This window comes from Patiria miniata, unplaced genomic scaffold (genome assembly GCF_015706575.1).
Source record: "Patiria miniata isolate m_02_andy unplaced genomic scaffold, ASM1570657v1 HiC_scaffold_2, whole genome shotgun sequence".
Classification (NCBI taxonomy): domain Eukaryota; kingdom Metazoa; phylum Echinodermata; class Asteroidea; order Valvatida; family Asterinidae; genus Patiria; species Patiria miniata.
The window spans coordinates 11,517,797-11,539,368 of NW_024037058.1; the positions used below are offsets into that span (position 1 = coordinate 11,517,797).

At 40.3% G+C, this 21,572-nt stretch overlaps 1 protein-coding gene across 1 annotated transcript; it reads left to right on the top strand.

Moving 5' to 3' along the window:
- Positions 1-4,316: 4,316 nt before the first annotated feature.
- On the top strand, positions 4,317-6,838 carry LOC119726356. The gene is made up of 4 exons (XM_038198012.1): positions 4,317-4,335; positions 4,843-5,205; positions 5,953-6,162; positions 6,539-6,838. Exons 1-4 carry the CDS (start codon positions 4,317-4,319, stop codon positions 6,757-6,759), a joined length of 813 nt encoding a protein of 270 aa, XP_038053940.1. The 3' UTR covers positions 6,760-6,838.
- Positions 6,839-21,572: the final 14,734 nt, after the last annotated feature.

A 21,572-nucleotide genomic window follows, 5' to 3' on the forward strand; every position in this document is an offset into this window, starting at 1 on the left:
GAAACGAACATGTTGCTATAGCCTACTTTCAGCTTGTACTTGGGCCGAGCACCCCTCGTGTTTGAATAAAATAGGTCCGTATGTATTCAGGCAAGGTCATTTTCGGGGGAAAACGCGGCTAGCTAGGCTAGCAATAATTATTGTTCGGTAAAAAAAACAACAACCTGTTTTCAACCGATGTGTCTCCTTCAATCTTCACCTGGCGCGGGACTGGCAAATATCTGAAGTAAGTTGAGGTTTGACCAGATCGTGTGTGTAGTTGTTTGCGCTATATATAAGCACACATTCACACAGCTATTATGTAAATGTACATGTACGTAATTCCCCGCTGCAGCTGTCATGGCGTTTTCACTTTCCAGGCTCAGCTAGACTTGTTTGGCTCATCAACACCTGTAAAATTTACGGCCCACGCGCCCCAGGAGGCCGCCTGCATGGGGTAGGGGTACCGATAAGGGATCCAGAAAATATGTGTGCAGTCGGACGCAAATGAAGTCTAAATACCCTCTCCCTGGATTTGTGCCAACATTTACACGCATGTACTGTCGAAAACGAAGCTGGCATCCGTGCTGTTTGTGTATGCGCTGAGATGAGCTGTTCCCCAGAATTTACATATTAATAGATGTCCAATGTTATATTATAATGTAAGCAAAATGCGGATGGATACAAAATGTACCGTCGCGTTGGATTCGTGGCAATGTTGTATGTACGTGTGTACACTGAAAATGTATCCGCGCTGTTTGTGAGGCACGGGGGCCGGACTCAGAGACTGAGTTGAAAAAGCGGTGGCGTAAATCTGTGCCGGGGACTTTGGGAATGGGGGATTAAAATCAAAATATTGCCCGACCGTGGAATTTCAAAAAGCGGGGTGGGTGGGTGGGTGGTGGGGGTGGGTGGGGTGGGTGGGGTGGGTGGGTGGGTGGGGGGGGGGGGGGGGTGGGGGGGGTTACTGCGCGCTGGCTCCATCGTGTATTAAAAGTGATCAGCGTCCTGCGTGCGTGCAATTGGGTCGGATAACAGGGATACGTCCACGATATGGGCTGCACTTTTGAATTAAATGAAATCAGAAAACCCTTTGGGTTTTTCAATTTACGCAACATACTGCGTTCATTCAGAAAAAATAAAAATTGCAATTACCTATATTTGTTTCCCAAATGTAAAAAAAGAAAGCGCGCAGTAATAACAGTAATTTTCTAAAATTGTAAATCAGAGTCGGCGGGTTCGTAATCCAACAAGTTAAATAACCAATGTAATGTATGTTTTTAATGCAATCCTCGAAAATACGCCTTTGTATCCAATTTTACCTTATTTACAATTTTCGTTTTGCCACTTTAAGGGTATTTTGTTCCATTTTGGTTTTTACACTAATGCGAATTTCGATATTCATGAGCAAAAGGGTGATGTCATTTCAGGCAGAAACCTTCATGTTACAGCTATTTCAGCACAAAAAGTTTCCAGAATTTTTGATACTTTGTTGTCCTAAATTTTCATTCCTTTGGTGATTCGTTGTTGTGTCAGTACATTAATACTATTATTTTTTTATTATAGGTTTTCCTGACAATTCTGGAAAATATGCATTTGAATTTGTAAAACATAAATTCAATTTGGCGCTCTAATTTTGGGAACGACGCATGTCCTGGTTTCATTTTCGCAATAACTAGAATTCGATTTTAATTTTCATTATTCAAATACAAATACGTACTGCAATCTATAGTTCGCAGAAAATCGATTTTGTATTGTGGCACAGGCTGAATGGAACATTCTTTTTCATTTGTTGTAATTTAAATTCGTATATTCTGCATTCAATTTAAATCAAGTATACAGGCCTATACAAAACCATGATACAGCTTTGATTGATTAATCAATGTACGGTAAGCCTAATTGATCAATAAGGTGTTTGTTCTTATATACACAAAATGCCTATTTGAAATAGGCAAATGAAATGTTAAAAAGATATAAATCTTACCGAAATAATCTTGCAGGCATATTATTGGGACGGTAGAGGAAAAACATCACGTGTCATAGTACTGGGGATATCCGGGACCATTTTATTGTTGGATCTTTGTCTTAATTGTATTCTAATGTCTTTCTGTATTTCTTAAAGTTCTCTCTCATTTTATCAGTTCGATTGCTTGGTTATGATGCTATTGTGGCAAATGCTAATCAATAAAAAAAAGGGGGGGGGAAAAGGACGATTGTCTTCGCTTAGGTTTTTATATACGATTTATCACAATAGTTTGTTTGTTTGTTTCAAAAGGCTATATACACCACGACTTGGTTTAGTTCAATCATCATGAATATTCACACATTCAATCATTCAATCAAACATTTCTCGTATGTTACTTTCGTGAACACATAAATGAAATCCAATGCTTGGCCAGTCATAGGCCTATAACACTGCGCGGGAAATCGGCTGCAAATTTAGCGAATAGATTGACGATAAATTAAAAGGAATACAGGATTGCGGATGTGCCTTCGATTTCGCGCTAAAATGAAATGTTAATATACTAAATGCAGTGCACATTCGGGAAATAGTACGCTGATATTTTACGACTGAATGCACCTTTATGGAAATAGAATTATCATTTGTTAAATAGAAACAGGGATTTGGAACGTTCACTCTATTTCGCACGAAAACGAATGTTTCTTTTACAAATTCATTTACACATTTTCCAAAATTGTCCGGGAAAACCTATATTATTCATGGTGTATTAAAAACATTTTCCATCGCAGCCAAAGACTGAATTAGGGAAAACAATACATTTGTACTGTTTACATAAAAAAGAGAATAGACTTAATATAAAACGTTCAAAAATTTGCACACAGCGTTATACAATTTTTTTTTAAAAAGGCCGTAGAGCGAGCCAATAATGCAATAGTGAACATATATAGTTTTACGTTCAGTTAAGAAAAAAAGTATTCGACAAAAGGGATATCTAAAGATTAATGAAAAAGGGTGGTTCAACGTGAAGCATGTAGACCGTTTCTATGTAGAGGGTGCAAAAAAAAAGGACGAAGCAATTTCATGCGAGTGATGAAAACAAAAGTTATGAAAGTGAAGGACTAAACACTTTTAGTGCAATGAATTTCGTTGGTTTGCAGTGCCGCAAAATTATCATAGACACAATAAATATGTATCTATTGAGTTGTGTTCAAAATATTGATCAGATGTGGCACATCCCCCCAGGACTGTTCTTAAATCTGGAGGTATTGCACTGAGTTCATTTAATTTTGTTGAGTTCCTCAGATTGTAGCCAGATGTTGACCTTGTTTGCGGATCTAGACTCTCAAGTTTTGATTTTTTTGAAAGATTTTCGAATGCGATGCTCAATTGTTCTCGTCTGCGCTCAAGTGTGTCTAGCAGCAAGCCAGTGAGCAAACTTTTCTCACCGATGTTTTCAATGAGCAAAGTTTTGTGTTCACATTTTGAACAGTAAACCGCTAAACTGATCCGTGTCTTCCTGAAATGACATTCCAGCAACGGCGCCCTCAGTTGTCTGGAAAAGCATGGACAATTTTAAATGTTTAAAGAAATGCACTTTTCAATAAAATTAACCAAAAAGGGATGTCAAATAGTTTTCCATACATTTTAATAAGAGGAGTAAAAAGTTGAACAAAATGTGTTCTAAGAAAATAAATTTCACGGACCTTCCGCATTCTCCATGTGCTAATGTGTACAGGCAGTGTTAAAGAGTTGTGGCTTTCAACAAATAAAAATGGCAAAAGATTGTTGCCTTATCTGGAGTATTAACAAGTGCGAATGCACGATAAGCTCTGGCGGTCTTGCAGCCAGAGCTTATCATCCGTTTAATACCGGCCACGTGACGGGCTCTCGACCAATAGGAATGCGTTAACTGTCTTAGGTATTTATGAATAACATTTTTCTATTTGTTTTCCCCATAGCCATGATGCTCAATTTCAGTGTGATCCAAGCACACGTAACATACCTGTGGATAATTCTTGGTAAAAGGCAGCAATTGCGCAGTTCAGTCAGGTCATACGAATGTGCGCATGCGTAACGAATCAAGGCCAAGAAGACATAGTGGTCTCAAGTTCTGTCAAATCCTTCGTCCAACCGCAACGCTACCAATACTGAGCTAGAGGCAGTGGGGTAATTTGGGTCCAATTTGCACCTCTTAAGGGGGGGGGGGGGCCCTTATTTTTTGGAGGGACGCTCAATGCGTTTCTAACAATAACAAGCACATTTTTGGCTTCTCAAATTTTAATTGGGCGGGGGACCGGCAGCGGCGTAGCCAGGGTCCTCATCCCGGTGGGCGTGGGGGGGGGGGTCTTAAGGTTAAAATGGAGGGGCGCCCAAAATGTCATCCGTGCAGAAAGGTATAGACATGGTTTTTTTGCACCAGACAACCCACCCTTCGTGAAATCAAGTAGTGGGTGGGTGGGGATGGGGGAGGGTGGTGGGGGGGGGGGGGGGGGGGGGGGGGGGGGGTGGGGGCGCTGGAATCCATCTTCCCATGGTGGCGCTGTTCAAAGCGTACATCATGGCTAGATTACACAATAACTACCGCTATTCGCTTTCCAAGGGACGTTAATAAACAGCCACTCGCGAAAAAATAGAGTTTCGGTGAAAAATACGCACAAAATCGCGGGAAAAAAGGAACTTTAAGTTCTTTCAGCTAAGTTACTCATATTGCTGTGCTTTTCTCCGGATGCCAAATTTTCAAGGGGGGGGGGGGGCGCCTGCATGCGTACAAATCCCCTGGTGAACGTCAACCAGCGAAATGTATCTGTCCCGCGCGCCCATGGGACGTCGTTGCTAGGTAAAAGGGCGCCCTCTTTGCTAGCGCACGGAGCCCATAAGATCCATTATTATCCCCGTTGCAGTTGTTGCCGTGGTGGGTATTCGCATTAGCGCAAATAATATCGAAGATGAAATCAGCTTCCTAGAGCGAGGCAACCCTGGCATCCTGTCCTGCCCTCTCGTCGGTTCCGGACAAATCCCACTGGATCAGATCGAAGTCATGTACTGGTACTTCCCCAGAATGAGCGATGAAAACATCTTGATCTCCTACTTCAAAGGGAACGTCGCTCCACAAAACGGCATCCCGGCGGGCGTGTATGACATCAACAGGAACTTCTCTCTGGTTATTGAGAACGTCACCGACTCATATGAAGGGACCTACTACTGCAGGGTCAAACCAAAGTTAAGAATGCTATTTGATGGACATGTGACTATGGGTGTCAAAGGTGAGTGGGTTGGCGATTAGTAAATAAGTTATTTTTCCCACGCGCTGTATTTCTTTGGAATTCCTTGTGCTTGTTTGCCTCCAACCTGTGAACTTTTCTGTTTCGAGAGGAATGTTCATTCCTACCTTCAATTTTTCTGAGTATTTACCCATCTTTGTATTTCGCTTGTATAGCCCTATACCTTTTTAGTGAGTTAACCATGTCCAGGGCAATATGCATACAAACTTTAATTCATCTGCTGAAGCGATTAACAAATTCCATAATGGTCGGTAGCAAATTAGGGAAGTGATCAAGTTTTAGCCTATCAGCGCAGTTTGGGTATGAAAGTCAAGGTTTGAAAAATCTCTGAAAAAGGCGGAAAATAATTACGCCACCCAAACGCTGTGCCTGTGCGTTGCCTCGTAATTTCCGTTTATTTAATTTCAATTCAGTTTATGATCAATTAAATTGTCTGACTTGAACAAATTTTGTTCTTTTTAGGCCTTTATTGCCCATATATTATCCACATGGACTGAGCAACTTTCTGTTAAATATATAAGTTACTGCTTCTCAAGACAACACTTAATAGTTGCTGGTTAACAGTAGATTTTCCAATAACTGCATGCTGGTTGTTAGAATCTGATGCAAGAGATGTAACGTTTCTGGCAAGGTCAAGAGTTGTCATCTTGTGAAAGATTGTGGTGTTGCTTTGAAGTCTCGTATCCTAATTTTATCAACAATGGTATTTTGTGTTTATATGTCGTGTAGTATCTCCCACAGAGCCGTTTCCCGACGTGACTCAATGCACTCAACGCATCTCCGAGAGTGCGTGCGAGGCAGAGTTGCCAAACGACATCGAGAAACCAAGCCTGACCTGCACCGTACGGGATGCCAAGCCTGCCGTGGCTCTCCGATGGCTGCTTGAGTACAGTGACGGTGACACACAACTCATCAGCGACAGGTTCACCGTAAAACCAAGTAAGCTGGGTTACTGAATCTGACTCCCCATGTAAGATTGCAAAAAGTCTGTAAATTGTTGCACCATGTCACTGAATTGAAACGTCTTTGCACTAGTTGAATGTTTTATTTTGTCCCAGGCTTGAATGTCTCTTTCATTTGGCATACATTTCATGAAGCTGCTTACTTAAGGGAAGAAGTATTCTCATGAACTTATCTCCACAGGTAAATCCAGCCAAGACGAGCATATTACAAAACTTGGGTTTGTGACAAGCTCTGCCAAGCCAGTATTTTTTTTGTAGGCAATACATATCCACCATGCTTGGCAAGTTCATGCAGTTGGCTTCTGATCTCAGCTAGAGTAATGACATAGCTCTGTATTTTGTGGTGTGTTTAGGTGAGTTTTCGGTGAACACCTTCACCACTTCAGCATCAATCCCAATTGTAGCGAGTAATGTGGACACGTTGTACAGATGCCAAGCATACGGGGAAGTTCTGGGCGCCAGGAATGGTAGCCACGTGACGGTGACTGTCACCAAAGCTCACTATATCCATGGAACACCACGTGAGCATGGAAGTTTATTGCTTTCCTCTAATATTACAGGTTTGTTTGGTTGAACTTCTGCTGTCCCTGCTCTGCACACCTCGACTCATAGTTTCTACGTATGTGCACGCTTTGTAGTCCCATACCATTCTCTAACTTAAGGCATCCCTTTTTATTATTGATTCTCCTTATAGTAAACCTATGTTGGGCTTCCGACCAAGAAAATCTCAACTTTTTGTATAACCGCCGATCCTGTCTGAAACCCAATTAAAAAACCTCAAAAAATAATAATAATACAAACAAAATGGAAAAGCTATTGAAAATGAATACCAGATTTTTTTTTACGGAAAGTACGGCGTATAACAACCAGTGGAATCGCAGAAGATGCGAGGATGCTGTCTCTTATTATATAAGATGTGTATAGTATATATTTTAATACTTGTTCGTGTATGTCATGGTTGCCATTTACAGTCAAAACGTTTAAATCGGCATGGGTCTGATATAATGTAAGAAAACTTACAAATGGTTTTATTATGATAAACACATTGCAGTAAACAAAACTAGAGATATAGAGATAATATTCAATTGGCATCATTTAATTTAAGAACAATTTTGTTTCTTCAAATTTTAAATTTTTCCTTTTCAGAGGCAAAAAAATAATTTTGAGAATAAAGAAATAAAAAGGGACGCCCATATCTTTTCCAAACGTCCCCGCTGCAAATGACCTATTTCACCCCCCCCTATATTTTCCTACCTGAACCCTCTTTTTCTCCCGCAAGTAAAATCTATAACGTTCACATTTTTCTTTCTTTCCCCCCCCCGTTAAACTTAGTTTTGTTTGTCACTTACTATGCACATAATAACTACAATACTTACAATTTAGCTGTTGCGAGATAAAACCTTTCTTTGCGATTTTAACTTTTTGATATTAGTTTTATCTGTGCTTTTGGTGATTGTTTTTGTCAGATCTTACAATTCTGAAACAAATCTCAATGAAACAAAAAGTAGCGCTCTGAATGCTCTCTATTTTAAAGTATTTTAAATGACCCACAAAGGGAATGTTCAAATGAAATACAAATTATAATGTTTGAACAATTGAACAAAGAAACTGACTGGAGCGGGTTTTTTTATTACACTTGGAGATTGTGGCCTTCGTGATATATGACCTATATTAGCTGGAGACAGTCTTCAGGTTTTTTTTTAATATGGTATATAATTGATGCCAGGATTAATTATTATTATGGTTACCTTTGCTTAAGAAATTAAGTATCGTTCACGTGCTTTAATTACAGAGTGTCTTTAATTACGGTTGAATATCACACCCAAGGTAGTCATCAAATAAATCTACACGCTCACTATAGTAAGCTTGTATTAAACTAATGTCAAAAATGTATTTGCAGATTTCACATCACTGAAACCTACGACACCTGTCATGAAGGCTAGGCTTGGCGAGAGAGTTAAGGATAATCCACACAGCTCTCAAAATGACCCTACTTGGCTTATAGTTGTTGTTTGCCTGTCATTCGCTGCTAACGTTGGATTGTGTATTGCTGTGTACAAGGTAAATCGGGGGTCTTTGCCAATAAGCAAGTTCGGTATTCCAACTGCCCATGTGCACGTCAAGATTTGCCGATTTTTCTTCCGGGATAAAAAAATTATCGTATGCGTGCAAAACCATAGCGGGGTACCAGCAAAATTGAAGAGATCGTCGTGATCCGAAGTATAACATAAAAAAAACAACGTTTGGACAGCGAGGTGTTTTTAGCCATCTTGTGTGTTAAAACTTTCGTACGAGCGAAACTTCCATTTTTTGGGGATTGCAAGAAAAATTGCACAGAATGCAGATTTGGCTATCACGTCCCCTATAGCGTTGCTTGCACTTGTCTGCCGCGGTTATCTCGAAAATAAACTTCGTCGAATCTTGCTGTGCCCCAGACTACTTTGGAATACCGAACTGGCTTATACTTATCCTTGCACAAATGGTGTTTTAATATGAACAGAAACATGATTCAACTTACCTGCACGTGATAGCCCCACCATAGGCGATTGTGCAGTAGCATACAGATACAGATATGTGCACTAAACGTTGTTCTGAGGTGCTTTGTTTCAAACCGTGAAGGACAAAGTTCATAATGACGTCATATTGAGTATGTCCATTACACAAGGTGTCTAGACATATTCCTATGTCCCTGATTTGTTAACGATGGCCACATATGACGTATAGCTAAGAAACAAGCAAAGATAATAAACTAAGAAACTCCAAATCAGTTGAGGAGCTAAGTTGTTGTGTATGTTACATTGTTTTTGCAATTATATTACATTCCGTCGTATATGATCATTATCATTTCAGGTATGGAAGAGGACGCCCGGAAAAAGGAATGAAAAAGAGGTACGATAACACTTTCTGGTATCTTTATATTTCTCGACAATGTAATATCCCAGCTCGCTTATAATTATGACAATTATACTTCAGGAAATGCTGTAGTTGAAAGTCAGGGATGGTTCCTAACGTCGAAAACAGTAATTCTGTATGAGGTATATTCAATTTAAATTGCACAGTAATTGATGACTACCATTGAAAAAGCGACCTTTGTCGAAACTGACATTAAACATATGACGACGCAGCGAATCGTGTTTAAGAGTACGACACTAGCAGTGGTGCAAGCCTTCGTTAGCAGTTTTGTTTGGGATACTTTCTGCATAGTTTTTCCCTTTTCAAAGTTAAAAAAACTGTTTTAACCTTGATTGGAATAACGATATATCGACTGAACTGAAGGAGCTTGTAATGATAACCGAGGATCAATGGACGCATTAAATGACATTGGTCGTTCTCTCTTTGCAGAATAACAACAACGAGAAGTGTATCGGGGAAAAAAAAGGTATGAAAACAGGCTGATTTTTTTAGAAACTACTGTGGCGGATCTCGATTTTCTCGAGAAGTGACGGTCTCGAGAACCCTCCAGACGAGCGGCAGTCCAGATGGTCCTAGGGCGATAATCCGTTTGGAGACTGTCTGTCGCCGCACGTAACTAATTTTCCCTTATATTGTTCGAACGATAAATCTACCCAACCAGACAATGAGTGGGACCCAGACACACAAGCTAAAGCTTCAAGAAGTCTCTTTATTCAGCCATGCAACAACTGCAGTTCCTTTACTAAAAATGCCTCAACAAAAGGCAAGTACTTAAAAAGATGGGGGTTTCTTAAGGGGAAGGGTTTCCTTAAGGAAAGGGGTTTCCTTAAGGGAAGGGATTTCCTAAAGGGAAAGGGAGTTTCTCAAGGAAGGGGGTTTCCTAGGCTTCAGACGACCCTCCGAGGTCTCCCGAAGGCAGATGCCGATCCTCCTGATGAGCTCGACCCTTCGTCTCCCGCGAGGCAGTTGTCATTCCGGATACCTTAGAAATGGGTTCCTCAAGAAAGGGGGTTTCCTTAAGGGAAAGGGAGTTCTTTAAGGGAAGGGGTTTCTTAAGGGAAGGGATTTCCTTAAGGGAAAGGGAGTTTCTCAAGGAAGGGGGTTTCCTAGGCTCCAGACGACCCTCCGAGGTCTCCCGAAGGCAGATGCCGATCCTCCTGATGAGCTCGACCCTTCGTCTCCCGCGAGGCAGTTGTCGATCCCGATACGTTAGGAAATGGGCTCCCAAGGGAAAGGGTTTACTTAAGGGAAGGGGTTTCCGTAAGGGAAAGGAGGTTTCTTAAGGGAATGGATTTACTTTAGGGAAAGGGTTTCCGTAAGGGAAAATGAGTTTCTTAAAGGGAATTGGTTTCCTTAAGGGAACGGATTTCCTTAAGGGAAAGAGATGTTCTTATCGATAGTCAACAATAAAAGTGCTTCAATAAAAGTGCCAAGTATGTCTTCGAAAGCAAATGGAGAATTCCTGCACAGAGGTGACAATAATAAACCCAAATATGCTGTCTTCAATCGAACGAGTATTAAGCTTCACTTAATCAAGTAAACCCAAGGATCAATTCCACAATTGCACCACTACTTATAAAAGAAAAGGAGTGTGTAACATTAACAATACAGCAGCTCAAACTCACGGTAAGATTTGCGGTCACTCCCCGACACAACACTCTGTCCGTCTCCACGATGCTTTTCTTAGTCTGCCACTCTACGGCGCGCCAAAACAGTCTGGCCAAAATCCGCGCGAACGCTGCCTTATATACCCCATTCTAAAAATAGCGCGCAAGCTATGGCGGGCAAACGAAACATATAAAAAGTATGGAGCGCCGATTACATTTCGTTACACTACTGTTACTTTTACTACTATTCACTTGAAAAGAATGACAACATTTGTTATTATCTAGACTCTGTGAGACCATCTCAGCCCCCTTTGAAGTTACGATATTATTCCAACTAACAGTGCGCACTGCCTGGACATATTTTAACATAACTTTTCCACTTTGTAGTGAGTGACACATTACAAGACGTATTAAAAATTTAGTCGAAAACCTTTATATTGCAGAAAAGGAAACGAGTTGGGATAGCGAAGCAAGTGAACCACTGAACGCAGACATCGCAGTGTGAAGCTTGATTTACTTCACTAGTAACAAACCAAATGTACGCATGAAGAACGTACTGTTTATTTATCATAAAGCCTCTGGAATACACTTAATTTTTGAACCAAGTTTTTGTTTAGATTTAAACTTGAAAATAAATTATCCCTTCCGCTGATGGTGTGAAGCCTATCGCTTCTATTTTTTGGTAGCTTTTGACGTTTCGCCATTCGGCTTATACATTACCTTTATTTTTGTGGAATGAATACCAACAATTATGCTTAATATAGGTTTTCCCGGTCACTTAAACGATAATTCAAATTCTATGAACTATACTTCAATTTCGTTCAAGGACGGCGTTGGGCTCCTTTGTTAGTTCCGATTTCTAATTTACAACAATAAAATGTATTTTATATTCGCGAATGTATTCTGATTCGCACTCGTTTCGGGAAATTCGTCTCGTTGAATTGAAAATGCAGATTTTTTTCCTTAATTACGGCACACTTTCGGTCATTCTCATTCAGTTCGTGCAAGACCGTACACGTCACAAGGCCAGGAGTTAAAGGCACTACGGTCTTGGAAAGCTAGCTTGGATAGGCTTAAACCTTTTGTTTCTCTTTTTGGGCTACCGAATTGAGACAACAAAGAAAATATTTGAAACATGTCTGACCGTGACGCTTCAGCATGTAACCAACAAAATTGAATTACCGAAGTATTTCAATACAGGATAAAAATAGCGTAGATATAAAATTGGTGTTTTCAATTCAACGCTATCTTCAAATGCCCGAAACTAGGACAAATCAGAATGCTACAATTGATGTAAATTAGAAATGGGATTTACAGTATAGGTTTTCTCGGCTATTTTCGCAAAAATAGCATTCGAATTCATCTTGATAGTGGCCAATTTAAAGCAAAGTAGCGCCCTCCTGTTATTCCGTTTGTCTGTATTAGATTTCAGGCGTTCAATTTCGCTTGAAGACCTGACATTTTCATGTTTAACACATCCTAAATTGCAGTTATGTCATTCGGTTTAAGTGCTCATTCAATTCGGGTCGGTTTGGTTGAGGGCTATTTGCATGAGATTCTTGTTTTCGTTTTCACTTCCGGTCATTCTATTTAGCACTTTTTTTTCATTTAAAATAAAAGTCAACGAAGGTATACGATGCGGGGCTTTTCATTTCTTTCACCTTTTCATTATTCTGCTGCATGACGTTGTCCATTTTGTAGTTTCTGGCCCCTCCTCTTGGCAGGTTTTCCTGCAGTGTCTGCCAGATCTCAGATACGTTGCTACAATTGACCTGGCAGTAGATATCTGTTTATGTCAGAAGGGAAAGGGAGTTCTTTAAGGGAAGGGGTTTCTTAAGGGAAGGGATTTCCTTAAGGGAAAGGGAGTTTCTCAAGGAAGGGGGTTTCCTAGGCTCCAGACGACCCTCCGAGGTCTCCCGAAGGCAGATGCCGATCCTCCTGATGAGCTCGACCCTTCGTCTCCCGCGAGGCAGTTGTCGATCCCGATACGTTAGGAAATGGGCTCCCAAGGGAAAGGGTTTACTTAAGGGAAGGGGTTTCCGTAAGGGAAAGGAGGTTTCTTAAGGGAATGGATTTACTTTAGGGAAAGGGTTTCCGTAAGGGAAAATGAGTTTCTTAAAGGGAATTGGTTTCCTTAAGGGAACGGATTTCCTTAAGGGAAAGAGATGTTCTTATCGATAGTCAACAATAAAAGTGCTTCAATAAAAGTGCCAAGTATGTCTTCGAAAGCAAATGGAGAATTCCTGCACAGAGGTGACAATAATAAACCCAAATATGCTGTCTTCAATCGAACGAGTATTAAGCTTCACTTAATCAAGTAAACCCAAGGATCAATTCCACAATTGCACCACTACTTATAAAAGAAAAGGAGTGTGTAACATTAACAATACAGCAGCTCAACACTCACGGTAAGATTTGCGGTCACTCGCCGACACAACACTCTGTCCGTCTCCACGATGCTTTTCTTAGTCTGCCACTCTACGGCGCGCCAAAACAGTCTGGCCAAAATCCGCGCGAACGCTGCCTTATATACCCCATTCTAAAAATAGCGCGCAAGCTATGGCGGGCAAACGAAACATATAAAAAGTATGGAGCGCCGATTACATTTCGTTACACTACTATTACTTTTACTACTATTCACTTGAAAAGAATGACGACATTTGTTATTATCTAGACTCTGTTTTATATTTGCGAATGTATTCTGATTCGCACTCGTTTCGGGAAATTCGTCTCGTTGAATTGAAAATGCAGATTTTTTTCCTTAATTACGGCACATTTTCGGTCATTCTCATTCAGTTCGTGCAAGACCGTACACGTCACAAGGCCAAGCGTTAAAGGCAATACGGTCTTGGAAAGCTAGCTTGGATAGGCTTAAACCTTTTGTTTCTCTTTTTGGGCTACCGAATTGAGACAACAAAGAAAATATTTGAAACATGTCTGACCGTGACGCTTCAGCATGTAACCAACAAAATTGAATTACCGAAGTATTCCAATACAGGATAAAATAGCGTAGATATAAAATTGGTGTTTTCAATTCAACGCTATCTTCAAATGCCCGAAACTAGGACAAATCAGAATGCTACAATTGATGTAAATTAGAAATGGGATTTACAGTATAGGTTTTCTCGGCTATTTTCGCAAAAATAGCATTCGAATTCATCTTGATAGTGGCCAATTTAAAGCAAAGTAGCGCCCTCCTGTTATTCCGTTGGTCTGTATTAGATTTCAGGCGTTCAATTTCGCTTGAAGACCTGACATTTTCATGTTTAACACATCCTAAATTGCAGTTATGTCATTCGGTTTAAGTGCTCATTCAATTCGGGTCGGTTTGGTTGAGGGCTATTTGCATGAGATTCTTGTTTTCGTTTTCACTTCCGGTCATTCTATTTAGCACTTTTTTTTCATTTAAAATAAAAGTCAACGAAGGTATACGATGCGGGGCTTTTCATTTCTTTCACCTTTTCATTATTCTGCTGCATGACGTTGTCCATTTTGTAGTTTCTGGCCCCTCCTCTTGGCAGGTTTTCCTGCAGTGTCTGCCAGATCTCAGATACGTTGCTACAATTGACCTGGCAGTAGATATCTGTTTATGTCAAGATTGTCTGCAAGTTCAAGATAGTCTTGGGCATCAAACGAGCACGGTCTACAACTGAAATTCTCATGTAACGCCTATGAACTGGCATATTGATATTATTTTGTACTGCTTCAATCTAAGGCCAAAAAAAAAAGTCTCCGGTTTCTGGTATGGAGCTTGCCCAAAAAGTGGTGCGGCGACGCGGCTTTTTTTTTTACCTGTTTTTTTTTGCTTCAAATGTCGGCTGATGACTGCAAATGGTGCCCGACTAAACTTAGTGCAAATAAATGGGAGTCCAGAGAGGGCACATAAAGCTTATTCTCGATCGTAACCCCATCTAAAAACACGTTAAAATTGTGCAGCAGCAGGATTCCAGGCAAACCAGTGAGTTTGGCGGTTTTGAAACATCATCTTTTATTGAAAAAAAAACCCTCTTCATTTTGCCGACGCGCATGGCTACGGCGACGCGCGCGCATACCAGAAACCGGAGACTTTTTTTTGGACTAATAGTTTGCATGGTGATCAGAGTAATGGCAGAGTCTTGTGGCGGACAGGTTTTTTTTATATCTATATTTCCAAATTGGAACAAAAGCACTTCATCATATTTTAACACACGACAGAACGACATGGACCTATTTCGAATTACTTTGCTTACTTTCCACATATGCTTGCTTAATGGTGAATTCAAATGACCAAACTTACACAGTTGGAAGCTCCGGCGAATTTGGATGCTCGTTTGTGCATTTTTTATTTGAATGCTCTATTGTTGAAATTGCATGATTGAAATATGAAATCGCATGCTTCTAATGTGAAATTGATTGGTGTTTTAGGTAATTGAATGTTGATCTCAACGTGCATTCAAATTCGTGCGAAAATGGGTGATTGGCCGACAAATCTGCTAACTTGGCCGGGAAAACCTATATCTTTCCATGGAACTTGAATGGATAAAGTAAGCGAGAAACCTGTGTATCATAATGATTACACGTATAATTAAAATCTAGCGTTATGTTTGTGTTTTTTCTAGATCACTGTACGTTATATTAGAAATACAACTGTTGGTTATGGTTAGAACATCTAGCGTGTAATGGTTACCCGGATTTCGAATAATGTACACAAAATTTAGTGCTAAGAATGAGCTCCCCCTTCAAGAATTAAGCCATTTGAGGTATGGCGAACAGAATAGGAGGGCGCTGTTTGATTTGGGTATAACGTCTTGATTACCCAAATTAAGGGAGGCGACATATTCAAGCTTACTATGGTCTATCATAAGTAAACTACCATCGGGTCCGAGCAGCTACGGCATCGCAAAATTAATGAACCGCTCACCCGCCTCCTGGATGCGATCCAGAACGAATATGTCTACGCGAATGGAAGAGCAGTTACGAAATCCTGCACCAATCGTTTAAAAGTAAAGATTTCAGTCCAAAGGCTACAAGCACAGAACAGGAATATGGAAACTGTACAGACATACGAGACCAAAATGTACAGAAAAACTGCACTATAAGCTTCTGCATGCAAGGCGGATAGTTCCAAGCGAAAAGTGCATTGGCGTACTGTGCTACGTTTGAACTTGAACTGATGACGTGACGTTCCGACTCCTACGCGCGTATGCATGGGCGTCGCGGGGGGGGGGGGGGGCAAGCATGGGGGAAAGATGGCGCTCCCCCCCCCCTCCCTGTAAAAGCCCCCCCCCCCTCTAAAAAAAAAAAGGGAGACAAAAAGAGAAAAAAAGAAAAGAAAAAAGGCGAGAAGTCATAGTGGTGTAAATTTAATACAGGATTTTTGGGTAAAAATATGTTTTTCCCCCCTCTTGAAAAAAAACCTGGCGACGTCCATGCGCGTATGTGCCTACCACAAAATCGACATCCTGGCAGTACAAGAATTAAAAACTTCAACATCTGCCGTGGAATGACGACGAGGTTTTACTCGCTCCGTAGGACAGGCGAAAATCTCTCGACCCGTGGCGCTTAAAAATGATAGTTTCGAAGCTTGTCAAAGAAAATCAAGGAGTGTGAAAGAATTGAAAAAAACAACCGCCTTCTTCCATGAGAAAGCTGCTGAAATGAGCCTGGCCAAAGTCAACAGACAACTGGACAGTGTCTTCGTGCAATATAAAATCTCATGAAATCCTTGATAATCCTGCCTCCGAGGTTAATGCTATTAAAATGCAAACACTTCGTGATCAATGCAAGTATAACTTCAACCACACCTGCGACGGCCCTATTCCAACCTGGCTATTGGGACCTCATGAGGAACTTCGAAAACTCTGAGACATTGATTTTATCGATCCAGCAATCCACCATGTTGACATCGCCGAGTTTGCGCTTTCGGTCTCGAAAATGCAAAATCGCAAAAGTACAACGGGCGTCAAAATCAAGGCACTGAAACACGCGATTTTAAAAACGACCGCTATCTATCTATAAACGAAGCTATCCTTTGCGATTTCTGGTACGATTGATAAAATCCCGGCAGCATGGACCCGCAGTGCCATCACTCCGCTGTTTAAATACAAGGGTTCGATGAAAAGGCCTGATTGCTATACCGAGGCATCAGTGTCCAGTATGCCTTCGTCAAAGGAGCCGTAGCGAGTATTATCACCCAGATTTCCCCATGGTATAACAAAACGCTGAGTCGTGACCAGTACGGTGTCGTGGAGGCGAAGAGCACGGGGGACGCAATGTGATGAATAGGTTGCAACACAGGTATTCGGGGATGAAAAACATCCCTATTTACTTCCCTATTGTACTCAAGCAGCGTTTGACTGGGTCGAACGCCGCTACCTCTATAGACCTGCATTTACGCGAGGATCGATTATGAAAACTATCCCGGATTAGTAAAAATGCTTCAAGGTTCTGAATGAGCTATTTTCTTCGAGCAACATGAATGAACTCAGTCCGGATCTGACTTCTTTCATCACAAGTGGAGTGTTACAAGGCTCGATTGAAGGTCTGCGACTCTTCCGTATTATGTTTGATACGATCTTGAAACAGTTCGAATTGAATGCAACAAGTTCTTCTTTACGAAACATGACGTGTACATCAGGACCAGATGTACCATATTCGATTCCCTCTGTCGCTCATGAGTCACATATGCATCGTGTACTTGGAATCTGACAGCCGGAGAAATGACCATGGTGAGCAATTTCTACATCTCACAGCTGCGCAAATTGGTGAAGTCCGGGTTCAAGCGCATAAAATAAAAAGCACCCATAAAGAGGAAAAAGAGCAAAATATCCTACGCCGTGGTTGAGGTCGAAGAAGAGGAAGTAGCTGAAAAGGACATCGACTGGCGATTCGTCTACTCGAATGAGCGGATCGTCGAAATCACCCATGCAGGCAACAGATTTTCAAGTGTTTGCTGAACGACAACAATTGAAATTCTTTGCTCATCATCATCGACACCACGAACTGACACCCGGTGATCAGCGTTGCAGAAATACAAATCGGAGAAAAACGGTTTTAAAGGTTTGACACGAATTTACTCAGTAAAATAATCCATCTATCTTAGAGGTTTTGGTATCACTTAACGTGAAAATGCTTAAACTACTCAATTATAAGCGTTTTATTGTGAAAATCTGCTTAGTTAATTAGCAATTAAATGATTAAGATGGGTGTCAGTTCGTGAAAACCAAAATTTACGTGTTTTCGGAGTGTGCGCGCATGCAATAGCGTTAGTGAGTGTCGGTTCGTGAAAACCAAAATTGACGCGTTTTGGGAGAGTGCGCGCACGCATGCGCAGTGTGTGCGCGCACTCTCCCAAAACGCGTCAATTTTGGTTTTCACGAACTGACACTCACTAACGCTATTGCATGCGCGCACACTCCGAAAACACGTACATTTTGGTTTTGGTCCGAGCAACAGTTCCTGCGCGAATGTTTCGACCGTTGTTACTAATCTTTGGACAATTCATGGACTTACGACTCAAGTCTATGCCGAATTAGGAATGAAGTTTCCTGGTGGAATTTTCTATGTATGTATGTATATAAATAGCGCCCTCCTATCGTGTCGGCCATACCTCAAATATAGGCTAATATTAGAACGCTCCTTTTTACCACCCTGTGTGCACATTGTGGTTGCTTTAATAGAAGCGTGCACTAAAGGTTAACTTAGGCCTAAACATACATTCATATACTCTTTTTCCCTTTTTCTTTTTGCTCCTAGTTATACAGGCACTCTACACTTCATTTACACTCTGCAGATAATTAAGATAATTGTGCATGTATTTGTTTCTTGTTTGTCCATTCATGTTTTTTTGTGTGTGTTGTCCTGGCATGGCAATATGAGCCTTCGGCATCTGCACATGCCACCATATTGCTGCTTTAATAATGTATTACTTCAGTGGCGTATCCAGCGGGGGCAGGGGGAACTTTGCCCCCCCCCCCGACGGATTGTTTTCGCCAAATTTTTGTGCCAGCAATGATTGAAAATTTTTTTTTAGAGTTTTTTCTGACATCAATCCCACGAAAGAAAACCCGCTCAAAAACCATTACAATGTGCCGTGAACAGTATGCATAAATAATGGTCAGTTTTGAAGAGCGCCCAGATTTGGAAGATGAGTACCAGTCCCCCCCCCCCCCACTTTTTGATTTTACACTCTAAAAACAACTTAGTCAAAATATTGACTGGTTTTCCTAGTTATTGAAAATTGACTAGGAATTTAGTTAAACATGCAAAGTTTCATACTGTGACAAGAAAAAGTAGTTGGGTTCGACTCGAGATTCAGTTATTGGCATAACTATTTTTCCCAAGTCAATAATACTGACTGGAAAAATCTAGTCAGATTGATTGATTTTCAGTTGCACCCAGCTGACCCTGAATGGCTAGTCATATTTAACTGGTTTCTAGTCAAATCTGACTAATGCTTTTTTAGAGTGTACGGAGGCCAAGTGTCCGGGTAAAAAAACGTGTACATATCGGCGCGGATGTGCGGTTGCCCCCCTGACATCAAAAGCTGTATACGCTGCTGTATTACTTGTTAACGAGTTTCAGATTTGTGTATTATTTACATTGCTTGTTTGTTAATCTGGCACTTGTATGCTCCGTTCCTCCTTTACCTCATGTTCGTTATATATTATCTTCCTCTATGCTCCTTATTCAGTTCCTAATTAATGTTACCTATTCATAGACTCATTGTTCGTTTTGTATAATTTTCAGCACTATTAAAATAAATGTATAAATGAATGAATGAATGAATTAATTCTTAGACCCCCGGGGGCGCTTTGTAATATATTGCATTTTTGTACATTAATTATTCCTATCTTCCAAAGGTAACATTTACATAAAATTAATGAATACAGTTTTGCATGCTATTGTACAAAGTAACTGCCCTATAATCCAATTATATACATGTACATACAAAATATTTGATTTGATTTATGTATTTTTTTGGTGTGTGTTATCGGAGTGTGTATAGCTGATGAGTGCATTGTTCCTCGCTGGCGTTCTTTCTCTTTTAGAAGTTAGTATCCGTGTTTTTTAATAATGCTAATACAATAATGATATATGTACAGGTTTTCAGACTTTCTGAGAAATATTGTTGATCATACTTTTATTGAAATTATCTATTGGTTTTCATTATCATTTGAAGGAATTTTTTATCTGTAGTGTAGCCGCTTAGAGTATTGTAATTCTGATTAAGGGCGTTATAAATTATTATTATACTTTTGTTATTAATCTATTTTTTAATGTATTATACATTGTATCTTTTTAAAATGTATTATTCAAATTTTATTTATGTATTGCAAATTGCGTTTTGCTTTGAACTCGGAGTCTTGTTGGTGTACTTCGCTCGAGGTGGTCGTTGTTCACGTTGCTGTATAACCGTTGAGTGTTGTTTTAATTGTAAACCCCTTTTTGAAAAGTTCATAATATAATAATCATATTTATATGTATAATTTAAAGTTATATAATATGCCGACGCTTAATTATTAGCACAGCTTCATTTGAGAACATCATGAGTTTGGTATTGGTATTGGTATATTTTATTCACATTATCACATTGTAACCCAAAGGTCAAATTGCATGATAATTTACAATATTAATAACATCCAAATCACAGTAAACATGAATTAAACAAATTAAGAAAAAAAACCATATAGGTTGGTTAAGAATCTAGAAAAATAAAATTAGTACATTGCACAAACCTATAGATTTGTCTGCCTCAAATCTTTGTGAAATAAAATTAAAAAGCTGCTCACAGAGAATACTATTTAGATAACTATTAAAAAGTTAACACGAGCTGTTTTGCTATTAATCAAAATGCAAGTAATAATCTTGCACAGATTTGTGTTGGCTTTAATAATAAAAAGATTATTAAAAAGCTGTTCACAGAGCAAAAGATTCTACTTGTTCAGCAAGCTGATGAAATAAAGCATTGGGCTGTTTTTGAATCGTGATGTCCTGGTGCGTAAGTGGGAACAATGATGTGCATTACGCAGGTTGCGGGCGTGAGACTCCCGTCTGGTAGGAGGGAGAAGATCATTTGTACCTTCTGAATTGGCAAGTCCTTCGGCAAATCTGAGACAATGATTCTCCCTCCTATCAGCAAGAGACTCAAGCCCACAGAGCTGCATTCCATCCGCATACGAAGTATAGCGCTGTGCCAAAATGGTTCTGCATGCACGTTTTTGCAGGTGCTCCAGAGTCTTCTTCTGGGCAGCAGTAATTGAGGAAGACCAAGTAACATCAGCATATTCAACAGCAGGCCTCACACAACTTTTATAAATTGATATGAGCTCATCATCATTGAAGCCAAACCTCTTAAGCAGGCGGACCATATACAGTTTTTTATTGGCTTTCTTAGAAATTTCATCGATATTTTTCTCCCATCGGAGGTCATTTTGTAGCCAGACTCCTAGGACCTTTGCCTTAGATTCAAAGTTCAGAGGGACTCTAGCAATGCTCAACTCAGCATGTATTTACAGGGTATTCCACAAATAAGGGATTAGTGTGTTAAAGGGACACAGCGTCCTGGCCATAAAACGCGCTTTGGACGAAACGCTGTTAATGCTGTTAAATATTTGAAAGTAGGATATGAACATCCCCACAACTATCCCTTTATAAACTGTTTTGTTTTGTTTTATTCTTGTGTATGCGTGCGAAAGAGAGGTCCTCAATTGCGACCCCCAAAAGTCGGGCTGTTCATGCTAGTTGTGATTCCAGCCATCCGCCTTTTCCGGACGTGTAAAGAAACCACATTTGCGCTTTGTGTAATTGTATATGACATACACAATGTGTATCGTACATTAACTACCAACGACAGGAAAAACGTATGCGTATTCCGTTGTGTCCGATG

Excerpts from the sequence above, each read along its gene's own strand:
- LOC119726356 (XM_038198012.1), top strand. Across the intron at positions 5,206-5,952 it reads TGTGACTATGGGTGTCAAAG|TATCTCCCACAGAGCCGTTT; the intron begins GTGAGTGGGTTG and ends TATGTCGTGTAG. Across the intron at positions 6,163-6,538 it reads CAGGTTCACCGTAAAACCAA|GTGAGTTTTCGGTGAACACC; the intron begins GTAAGCTGGGTT and ends TGGTGTGTTTAG.